Consider the following 11669-nt stretch of genomic DNA (forward strand, 5'->3'; position numbering starts at 1 on the left):
TACAGCTCTTTGACACAATATCAGAGCTGCTTTGCTCAACCCCATTTGGTAAGACTTAAAAGGGCAGAGGCCACTGCTTGCATTAAACTTCCTAGAAGAAAACAAAGACACTAGACAACCATTGAAAATATTTTATTACAAAATTATATCAACATCTACATCCAAGAAAAAGGCTTAAAACTCTAATACAGCTCTATTTTCAGGAATAAAAATTCAGTAAATGCCGAAAAAGGTACCGTATTATCTAGGTAGACAGCCCTTAAGTAATTTTTTTTTTTTTTTTTAATACAGAGAGAACCCATGTGGGTTCTAAGTGCTAACCCACACCTCGGTCTGCACTGGGATCATGCTCTGTGGCTGCAAACAGCCCTGCAGATGTGCTGCTTTGGGACAGGAGTTCCAGCCCCATTACAGATGTACAGAATGTCATGGGAACACAACTCACCTTCCAAGCATTACCAGGTGCAGACAGACAGCTATAGTTTGTGTTTACTTGACAACGACTACTTAGGTATGGTTTTGTGACCTTGTATTCAATACCAAAAAAAATAAAATTCAACAAATATTCAAGTATATTATGGCAGTGAAGGCAGCTTTTCCACACCTGTATATTCTAGACAGAAATATTTCATTTTTATTACCCTTTTCATTCACTGAGCTTAGATACATTATCTGGTGACCTTTGGTGACCACAGCTTATTCACTGGGATAAAACCAGCCTTGGTGCAGTACTGAAATCAGTAGCTGCCACCAACACTTCTAAATTTAGTTTTGAAAAGAAATTAAGCATATCAGAATACTATTTTTTTTTTCTATTGAGAAATCTACCCCAACAGGACTTCTAGAACACAAAGGTAGTTCCAGCTTTCTCTTTTCTATTTAAAAAAATATATTTGATATTCACAGTAGAGTACGGAGTGGCTTTTTTTTTTTTGTTTTTCAACAAATATAGATCTGCCCGAGAAAACTCCTATGACTGAGCAGGATGCTTTAAATACTGTACTTGCAACTTCTTGCAAAAGACCATATACACTTAAGATAAAATGCTAATGAATAAAAAAGTTCAAGTAATATTATACAGCCCTGATGAACTTTGGCCAGTCTGGCCATGTCCAATAGTTTAACTTCTATTTTGACATTAAGTGTACCTTGCTTACAAGGGGGAAAATGCACAAAGAAGATGGGAAAGATTGGGAATGGAGTATTTTCCTGACAGCTCCTTCCCACTGGCACTGTTCCTGTGACAATTCCTCATTATTTTGCTGCTCATGAAAGTTATTCTGTATTTTTTGATGCTGTTCAGATTTTGAGACTTCTCATTTCCTAAGCCCCTCCCATTGCAATGAACAGGTCTTAGAACAAAATCCTAGTTCCAACATCGCTCTTCCTAAATACCTTTCCTGAAGACCTTCAGTTGCTCATCACAGCTTTCCAGGTGCCAAACCCCCACATACCTCTTGGAGTTAGTGTGGTCCAGTACAAATGTGACCAAGTGACAGGTTCTGGTTTAAGTGTCCTGAGCCACTCTTCTTCTAACAGCATGACAAAGAGGAACCACAAGACCATGTTTCAAACATGCTGTTGTTCCTCACATCATGCTTACACACTACGTATCACCAAAACCTTTCCATTCAACTTGCATGTCTGACTTCAGTGCTTGGAAGATCCTCACTCACTGACTGGGCATATGCTTTCTGGAGTGCAGGGACATAAGGTAGATGTAGCCCAACCTTACAGCTGCTGTAACCAAGTAGTTTTCCATTGCTTTCCAGTAGCTTTCTAAAATATCCTGATTTCCTTCTTAGTTACCGTATGTATAGCCTCACTTCGCTAGTTTTTCCATGAACAGCTTAATATAAAAATCTAGCAATGTAACCCAGAGCAAGGCATCACATAAGAATTATTACTGGAATACTTTTTTTTTTTAAATGGGGCTTCCTTATACAGTCAGGCTGTATCTGAACGCTGTTCATAACATGGCAGTCTTGTAGCAAGGTAAATGGATTTTTTCCAAATGTTATAAATACAGCTTCAAAGTACAGACGTTATCTATCTACCTGAGAGGTTCTGTAAGAAGATGAACAGCTGATAACTAGTCTAGCAGAAAAATATACACCAACGTAACTGACATTTACCAGTATTCAGAATTCAAGCGTTAAACAGGACTCAAAAATCGCACACTTCTACCACATCAAGTCTTTGATCAGAAGAAAAAAGATAGTGTGATTTTCCTCTATCCACACCTCTCCTTTAAAGACATATGTGCTCCTATTTTCCTCACCCTGAAGTCCACAGCAAGGTTTCCCATTCAGTGTGTACAGCCTGGGCTATAACATCCTCATCTTCTTCCTCTTCTGCCAGTCCTGAAACTTGCTTGTTTGGAGGTAGAGGAATCCTTCCAAATACCAGTCTTTTTTTTTGTTTTGTTTTCTTTTTTTTGAGAAGCCAGCTTGATCCCCTTGGGTCCCTGGATACCAACTTCTCTTCAGACAGCCGCGCTCTGCTTCGACACGTCCTTTGGGCCTTTACTGGGGACACACCAGTCATCCGCTTCTGAGGTAGCCTGGTAATGCTTGGAAGCTGATTTGTTAAAAACTGGGAGCTTTTCTACTGATTCTGTTGATAGGGCCTAAATATCAAAAAGAAAAAAAGGTTACTTGGCTTCTCCCTCTCAGTAACACCACTTTGCAAAAATTCAGGCAGCGCGTTCCAAGAGTTACGCCACAAAATAAAGGTATTTACATAAATGCTGCGACAGCAGATGCAGTAGTTTGTGTGTTTCAGTATCTATGTTTGCTTTGGACATTTTGGCAGCGTACAGTAACATCAAGTTATATTGACACATTTTTATAGGCCTTAGAGTTACCCTTTAACCTGTTTTCAAGATAATTCTGGAAGCCATGGAAAAGAACTGGAATTTTGTACATGTAAGAGAAACTTTAAAATACAATCCTTTCCCGCTTCCATGTTCTACAGCTAAAAAAAGAGTAACTCATGTTCTGTTGGGAAATTGTTAAATAGGAATGAGATATATATATATATGGAGATATATATCTCTATCTGAATTGCCTCTTCCTTCTGTTCTCCTTTTCTGTCCCTCCCTTCTGCTCCTCTGGCTGTGCTTCCACGTGCTTAGAACCATGCTTTTGGTTTAGTAGAAGGAATTCAAAGCAACTTTTTTCCCCCTGAACAGGACTTCTAGAACACAAAGGTAGTTCCAGCTTTCTCTTTTCTATTTAAAAAAATATATTTGATATTCACAGTAGAGTACGGAGTGGCTTTTTTTTTTTTGTTTTTCAACAAATATAGATCTGCCCGAGAAAACTCCTATGACTGAGCAGGATGCTTTAAATACTGTACTTGCAACTTCTTGCAAAAGACCATATACACTTAAGATAAAATGCTAATGAATAAAAAAGTTCAAGTAATATTATACAGCCCTGATGAACTTTGGCCAGTCTGGCCATGTCCAATAGTTTAACTTCTATTTTGACATTAAGTGTACCTTGCTTACAAGGGGGAAAATGCACAAAGAAGATGGGAAAGATTGGGAATGGAGTATTTTCCTGACAGCTCCTTCCCACTGGCACTGTTCCTGTGACAATTCCTCATTATTTTGCTGCTCATGAAAGTTATTCTGTATTTTTTGATGCTGTTCAGATTTTGAGACTTCTCATTTCCTAAGCCCCTCCCATTGCAATGAACAGGTCTTAGAACAAAATCCTAGTTCCAACATCGCTCTTCCTAAATACCTTTCCTGAAGACCTTCAGTTGCTCATCACAGCTTTCCAGGTGCCAAACCCCCACATACCTCTTGGAGTTAGTGTGGTCCAGTACAAATGTGACCAAGTGACAGGTTCTGGTTTAAGTGTCCTGAGCCACTCTTCTTCTAACAGCATGACAAAGAGGAACCACAAGACCATGTTTCAAACATGCTGTTGTTCCTCACATCATGCTTACACACTACGTATCACCAAAACCTTTCCATTCAACTTGCATGTCTGACTTCAGTGCTTGGAAGATCCTCACTCACTGACTGGGCATATGCTTTCTGGAGTGCAGGGACATAAGGTAGATGTAGCCCAACCTTACAGCTGCTGTAACCAAGTAGTTTTCCATTGCTTTCCAGTAGCTTTCTAAAATATCCTGATTTCCTTCTTAGTTACCGTATGTATAGCCTCACTTCGCTAGTTTTTCCATGAACAGCTTAATATAAAAATCTAGCAATGTAACCCAGAGCAAGGCATCACATAAGAATTATTACTGGAATACTTTTTTTTTTTTAAATGGGGCTTCCTTATACATAGAAAACACTTTCTCCCTCCCTTCCAGTCAGGCTGTATCTGAACGCTGTTCATAACATGGCAGTCTTGTAGCAAGGTAAATGGATTTTTTCCAAATGTTATAAATACAGCTTCAAAGTACAGACGTTATCTATCTACCTGAGAGGTTCTGTAAGAAGATGAACAGCTGATAACTAGTCTAGCAGAAAAATATACACCAACGTAACTGACATTTACCAGTATTCAGAATTCAAGCGTTAAACAGGACTCAAAAATCGCACACTTCTACCACATCAAGTCTTTGATCAGAAGAAAAAAAATAGTGTGATTTTCCTCTATCCACACCTCTCCTTTAAAGACATATGTGCTCCTATTTTCCTCACCCTGAAGTCCACAGCAAGGTTTCCCATTCGGTGTGTACAGCCTGGGCTATAACATCCTCATCTTCTTCCTCTTCTGCCAGTCCTGAAACTTGCTTGTTTGGAGGTAGAGGAATCCTTCCAAATACCAGTCTTTTTTTTTGTTTTGTTTTCTTTTTTTTGAGAAGCCAGCTTGATCCCCTTGGGTCCCTGGATACCAACTTCTCTTCAGACAGCCGCGCTCTGCTTCGACACGTCCTTTGGGCCTTTACTGGGGACACACCAGTCATCTGCTTCTGAGGTAGCCTGGTAATGCTTGGAAGCTGATTTGTTAAAAACTGGGAGCTTTTCTACTGATTCTGTTGATAGGGCCTAAATATCAAAAAGAAAAAAAGGTTACTTGGCTTCTCCCTCTCAGTAACACCACTTTGCAAAAATTCAGGCAGCGCGTTCCAAGAGTTACGCCACAAAATAAAGGTATTTACATAAATGCTGCGACAGCAGATGCAGTAGTTTGTGTGTTTCAGTATCTATGTTTGCTTTGGACATTTTGGCAGCGTACAGTAACATCAAGTTATATTGACACATTTTTATAGGCCTTAGAGTTACCCTTTAACCTGTTTTCAAGATAATTCTGGAAGCCATGGAAAAGAACTGGAATTTTGTACATGTAAGAGAAACTTTAAAATACAATCCTTTCCCGCTTCCATGTTCTACAGCTAAAAAAAGAGTAACTCATGTTCTGTTGGGAAATTGTTAAATAGGAATGAGATATATATATATATGGAGATATATATCTCTATCTGAATTGCCTCTTCCTTCTGTTCTCCTTTTCTGTCCCTCCCTTCTGCTCCTCTGGCTGTGCTTCCACGTGCTTAGAACCATGCTTTTGGTTTAGTAGAAGGAATTCAAAGCAACTTTTTTCCCCCTGTGAGTAGTGGCAAAAAGCAGAAAATAATACATAGGCCTTTTTTCCGAGTTACTGGTGTATGCCAGGTATTTGAGGTTACCAATACCTGAATCCCATACAGGGGCTACATGGCAGACGTGGAATAGGAGCAGGAATCTAGTACCTGCTTCTAGATTCTTTAAGGCTTAGTTTGTATAGACTTTGTGTCAGAGTAAAGAAACCAGATCTGCTGCTCACACCTTTCTCTTACTTCACTTTCTCCCAGTACTTTGTATTTCATGAACCAGTAGGTACCAAATCTTAACACAATCTAAAAACTCTAGTTTCTCTCACTAGTAGTTATCTAAACAGACTAGTTAAAGCTGAGGGACCTTTCTAATTCTACATACCAACTCCAAACCTCACCAACATTCCTTAATGAAAGTGAGAGCTTTTCTACTCATGAGCAGAGAATTTGTTCACATTAAAATAGCACTAAGTAGTCACCTCACTGCATTAATGGTAGTTATCAACACTATCTTATTTAACCAAATCAAAATACATACCTTCAAGTAGATAATAGCATCTGTTCCATAACCACATATGGAGTAGAGGTTTAGATCTCCTTGAAAGTATTTAGCATACAGGCGAGAAATTGGCAAGCCATACCCAAAGCCAGCCTAAAAATAAAATACAAGACAAGATTAATTTGTTTTTTACTAGCACTTATGACTTATAATTAAACAGCTGGAAAGCACTCTGTGATTTTAAACTATTAATAAGTGCAAAGGGCTTTCTAGTCTCTTAGAAGAAACCAGAAATCTCTAGTCAGTTTCATACACAACATTAAAACTGACCATTAAAAAAGCCCCAAAACCACTACAAAGAAAAAAAAACAAGTCTCCATAAAAGTGGAAGGATTTACATATGCCTCTTAAATGGATGTATTTTCCCTGCCTTGTTTTTGCTAGTACAACTTGATTAGAAAAGGGAGTTTGCTACTGGCAGATAAACAGCAATTGTCTGGGCCTGTTCCAGTTGTGCTCCATGAAGGCAGCACAGTTTATAGCAAGCCTGAGGACAGCGTGGGAGTGAAGACCAAGTAAACTACAGTCATCAGAGTATCAGAAAAAAACCACCAAACAGAAAAACCAGGGTTATATTCAGAGTAGAATGATGTTCTTCTTTCTTTTATCTTTAAAAGCGTATTTTTGTCCACCAAGCTCAATATTAAAAGCCTGATTCAGAAAGCGTTCATTCGTATTTATGAGGCTTGATAATCTTTACACACCCCGCAGAGCAGTAGGGTGAACAGAGTTTTGTAATTTATTAACCTACCAGTCAGTCCAAACACTTCTAGCAGCTTTACCAGTAACACAAGCACTGAAAATATCTTACCAGAGGGGTGTTTCGGCCGTCGTCCATCCTGGGCCGCGGGGCCGTGGAGTACATGTAGCTGAAGAGCTGCTCGATTTTCCTGACAGGAACACCACCTCCTCTGTCCGAGATCTGAGTTGAGAGAGAATGAAGTTAACTACAGTCAGGTACTAAGAATGGTATTTAAAATGCTGCTATTTGAACAAACCCTTCCATCATGGATAGTATCTTTGATCTGCTGTGAGAGGCTGCAAGTTCTTACAGACTTTGCAGCAGAATATGCAATCACAGAGACTACATTAAGCCCATACTGGAGTAGACCAACAAAGTACCTTAATTGCCAGGTCTTCTTGTCCCAGAACAACTGTCACTTCAACTGGAGAAAGGGAAGGGCTGTTTTCTTGGAACTCAACAGTTGCCCTCATTGAATTCTATGGAAATGAAGGGTACCATTATCAGAAAGTGTTGCATTTATGCACTTAAAATCATACCCCAGTTATGCAGAGGCTGAGCAGGGTTACCCTCCATTCCCACCAGTGCCCAGCTTCCCAGGAAGAGGAGCAAAAGGGGCCTCATATCTACAAGTGACCAAGCACAGTCAAGACTTCTGTGCCTGAAGAATGACACTGTTCTTGCCCAACATAGCCCAGCCAGTGGAAATTAAATGTAACTCCCTGAAAGTCAGAGTTGAGCAATGGCTAAAAGCTGCCTGAATTCTGCACCTCTCATCGGAAGCATGTGAGCTTGGCTACCTCAAGATGCATCACCTACTCCACAAAAGGCAGTAAAATCCCTGAAAAGGGATGGCTGGTTGTGGTCACAACACCACATCCCACTTTTACTCTCTCACTCCCTTCTCCTGTCCCATTTACACCCCACAAATACCTCCAAATACCCAAATACTCTCCTACAAACTGCAATCCTTCCTTTCCCCACCACCAAAGCTATTTCCTCAGATAATTAAATTTTAGAGGTCTCACTGTCTTATGCACAGCTTTACTTCATTCAGATCTAGTTGGATATTTTAAATATTGATGCTCCAGCTCAGAGTACTAAGGGAAGAAATAATGTGTACTGACATACCTTAAAGAGCTCAAAGAGCATGTGAAAGAGATGAGATGGAACGTATACGATGTTAATTGGCTCTCCTGGATGTTTTCCTAGAGGAAAGGGGAGAAAAAAAAAAAAAAGACAAACAACATTTAAAATGGTGATGGAATTTCTGTATTGTATCCAATTTTTACAATAAGCAAGTTGGATCTCAAAACAAACAAGAAATCAAGTCTTAGTTTGGGGTTCCCCCCTCCCCTCCAATGAGCAAACAACTTTATGGACTCATAACAGTATTTAGATTGTAATTGCCACTTGCTTAAAACCAGTTTATTTTGAAAATCTGGTCTTTAAGACACAATGACACTTGAGTTCTAATGCAGGGGATTAAATGAGGTGCTCACAACAGAAAATGACAAGGAACTAACCCAAGACAGATCAACTGGTGTGTTACAGCTATGGAATTGGGAGCCTTTGGACTGAATCAAAAAAGCAGCAGTAAAAAGCAGGAAAAGCAGGAGTTTAGCTGCTGACAGGAAGACAAACATTAAAGCTCTCATCTTACCATTCACTTGGGTAAGCTTCAGTTCTGGAGACGTTAAGTAATACTGGTCACACAACATCTTGGAACTCTCAAAAGCATCTGAAATATTTATTTAAATAAAACACATCACATCAAACACTGTTGAAATGCATTCTAACACACAGCAAAATGATTTTTAACTGCACTGGCTGCTGAGGTGTTAGAGACTGACCAAGCCTGTGCCTCAGAGGAATGGTAATACTGCACCCACTGTGCACTAAAACAGAGCAAATTGGCCATTCCAGCAGCACAGGCAAACCTTCTGAAGTTTGGTAACTCTGCAGAACAGATGCACCAGTGGGTATGATCAGTGGGTAAGACCAATCCCAACACCAGCAACAACTTTAACTCCTACCTCATCTCTCACTCTGCCTTACCTCAACACAGCTTTTAGTTCTAGTTTGTATTTTAAATTATGTCCTATAAAAGCCTGTGTTTGACTATTTGGATAGGCTGCTTCCAGCTATTTCAGTAATAAACAGCCAGCATCTTAATACCACAGGCGTTGGTTTCCTGAATTACTGCAATCAGATCTAAATGCTGCTGGTGAAGAGAAATGTTGAGGACGTGAGAATACCTACCATTCACCACTTCAACGACATCACAGCAAGGATCAATACTCCCAATGTGCCTTGGGTGTCCTGAGCCAGATTTATCATCAAAAAGAAGAGCTGTTTAAAATGAAAACAAGGCTATGTTTAATCCCAACTACTCTACTATTTTTAAAAAGTATTAAATTTAGACTCATACAGCGTGATCCCAAGAGTCACAAAATACCGAGTGCTGTTTCTGCCTTTTGCGAGTTAAAAATGCCATTTATTGCCAGCAAACTGTTTTGGCTTTTCTGTAGTTCAACATCTGAAGGCCTTTGAGGTGTAAAGAACAAGACCCCCCACATATTCCACACACAACTTAACTACAATTACTCTAGAAAACAAGTTTTCCCATTACTTTCCCAAGTCACACATTCTATTTCTGACTTTCCAGTGTCACAGCACGTCACCCGAGGCAGATCACCAGCACTTATCAGAAATGTTTACATTAACACATTTCTCAGCAGGTTGGAGTTTTTCCTCAGGCAAAACTTTCTACTTACTGTGCTGGTTCATTAGCATCCGGGTGGAAATACGGCTCATGTAAAAACGATCCAGGAAATACTGAATGTTTTGATTGGTGACAGGGTCTACTTTAAAAGTGTCCTTGTATTCGATTACTCCTTGTGCCATTGTAGGAACCACATCATGGTGTCTGTTTCGGACTCTAATTAATGTATCTATAAAACTAGACCAAGAAAAAAGAGATCTTTTTAGAACATTACTCTAAGCCTACATGGAGACAAGCTTTGTACAGTGTCATTACCTAACCCAGCAGCACAAATAAGGGCATAACACCCGTAATCTTAAAATACAACCTATTATTTCATTCTTTTAGAAGTAATTCCTCACTGACCTAAACCAGAAGAGTCTGGTATTTTTGATACAAAAAGTGTGATCACTACCCACGTCAAATTCACTGCCTGTTTACTCCTTCATAACAGTTTGAGCAGTGAATGTGAGGAAGGGAAAGAGCCCCCCGGTGATGCCTTGGAAAGAAGCAGGACGTGACATCCCAGATAGTTGTTGTTATTTCTGTTGTGACAGCTCAAGGGACAGTATGCCCTTGAAACTGAGCTGCAACAGGTCTTATTTATTTGCAATGTTGCTAAACATGAGCAGAGATTTAAACCAGCTTGCTCTATGCACAGCACTTTGCGCTGGATTATCAAATCAAGCTCCTGAGATCTGTCATTCTAAACTGGGCACGTTAGGAAAAGCAGAATGTGAGACTGAATAGTTCAAAAAGTGAAGCGCTTACTCAGATAAGACTTTTTGGTCATCTGGGCTTTTCTGATGGAACTCGACAAGCTCCATTAGGCTTTGGATGTACCTGTTGAAAAAGAGAACAAGGAATATATGTTATTCATTTGATTTTTATTAGTCTGGGAACAGGAAAAATAGTTTGTTTGAATCATTACTCTTACAAGTCAGCTGGCAGTTTGAAGTATCTTGGAATTATTAAAAGTTCTGAGTATGGAATCACAGATTGATACTTCTTGACTGCCTGAACCTTAGAAGTTTTAGAAGTCTTTTCTTGTGCCTGCCACCCAGAAAGGAATCTAGACCCTCACTTTGGGTATGCAGGATCTCCTTACCATTCTTAAGAGAGGTGTTTTAAAAGAAGATCCAAATGGCAATATTGATTAGGAAGCCACTTAAGCAAGTTTTTTCCAAATCCAATCAGCTTTGGCACGAGCTAAGTACTTGAGCCTCTTGTGCCAGCATCTGACAGCCCTGACGCACACCGCAGGGGCAGAAGGGTTCACTGGCACAACAACAGTTCATGGAGCTGTAACACTTTTGCCCTTTATGCCAGCCACCCTTGCAAACACTGCAGCCCGGCCAGTAAAGCATGGGCCAGTAAATCAGACTCAGGCACTGGGTCAGCCAGAGAGATTGCATCAACCCAATTCCCAACCCTTGGAGCACCAGCCAAGGTAAGGCACCATGGAACAGCAGCTCTGGAGTAATCCCACCAGTGACAGCCTCAAACCAGCCCAGAGCCTGCTCTCCCATTTTGGTGTGGCTGCAGTGCCACGTGAAAACAGAGCATGTTCTCTTCTCCCCCTTCTTAAAGGGTAAGAAGTGAGATTTGCTCTACCAGCTATTTCAAAGTGTTATTTTCTTTTTATTATTTAAAAATACCAATCTAACCATGCAGGTTAGCAATTTAATTTCAGTATGCTAGAAAAGGACAGTGTCAAACGGCTTGCAATTCAGCAGAGGAACTGCATTTCTAGTCTATTTTGTTTATTGTGCTCTCCTATTCAGAGAAGCCTGAGACAACAGAGTCATCCAGCTGAATTCAAGCAGCTCTTACTTACCAGCTTTTTACTAATTGGACTGATGGAGTTCCTAGTAATTTATCGGGAAGAAGATCAATCTCTTTCAGGATGTTTGCAAACCTCACGGGGAGCTCTTGGCGCAAAAACGCAAATGAAGTTCTCTCGCAGCCATTAGTGGAGCCTGGAATAAATCCAAACCACAAAGTTTGGTAAGAAAAGAGAAGTTTGAAGGTGCCTTTGCACAGGC

The 11669-nt window shown here is 40.1% G+C and overlaps 1 protein-coding gene across 1 annotated transcript in view; it reads right to left on the reverse strand.

Annotated features, from left to right (window-relative positions):
* Positions 1–3256: 3256 nt before the first annotated feature.
* The window catches only part of PDK4 (pyruvate dehydrogenase kinase, isozyme 4), a 22535-nt gene continuing 14122 nt past the window's right edge, over positions 3257–11669 (reverse strand). The window contains exons 2-11 of the mRNA XM_014940233.1: positions 11462–11657; positions 10396–10467; positions 9638–9822; positions 9123–9212; positions 8524–8601; positions 7992–8068; positions 7241–7339; positions 6930–7040; positions 6098–6211; positions 3257–5014 (exon numbers count right to left, since the gene is read on the reverse strand). Coding sequence (XP_014795719.1) covers positions 4871–5014; positions 6098–6211; positions 6930–7040; positions 7241–7339; positions 7992–8068; positions 8524–8601; positions 9123–9212; positions 9638–9822; positions 10396–10467; positions 11462–11657 — 1166 coding nt within the window. The 3' untranslated portion in view covers positions 3257–4870. The remainder of the gene's footprint in view (positions 5015–6097; positions 6212–6929; positions 7041–7240; positions 7340–7991; positions 8069–8523; positions 8602–9122; positions 9213–9637; positions 9823–10395; positions 10468–11461; positions 11658–11669) is intronic.

The sequence above is a fragment of the Calidris pugnax genome, unplaced genomic scaffold, assembly GCF_001431845.1.
Source record: "Calidris pugnax isolate Ruff unplaced genomic scaffold, ASM143184v1 scaffold76, whole genome shotgun sequence".
In the NCBI taxonomy this organism is placed as follows: Eukaryota; Metazoa; Chordata; class Aves; order Charadriiformes; family Scolopacidae; genus Calidris; species Calidris pugnax.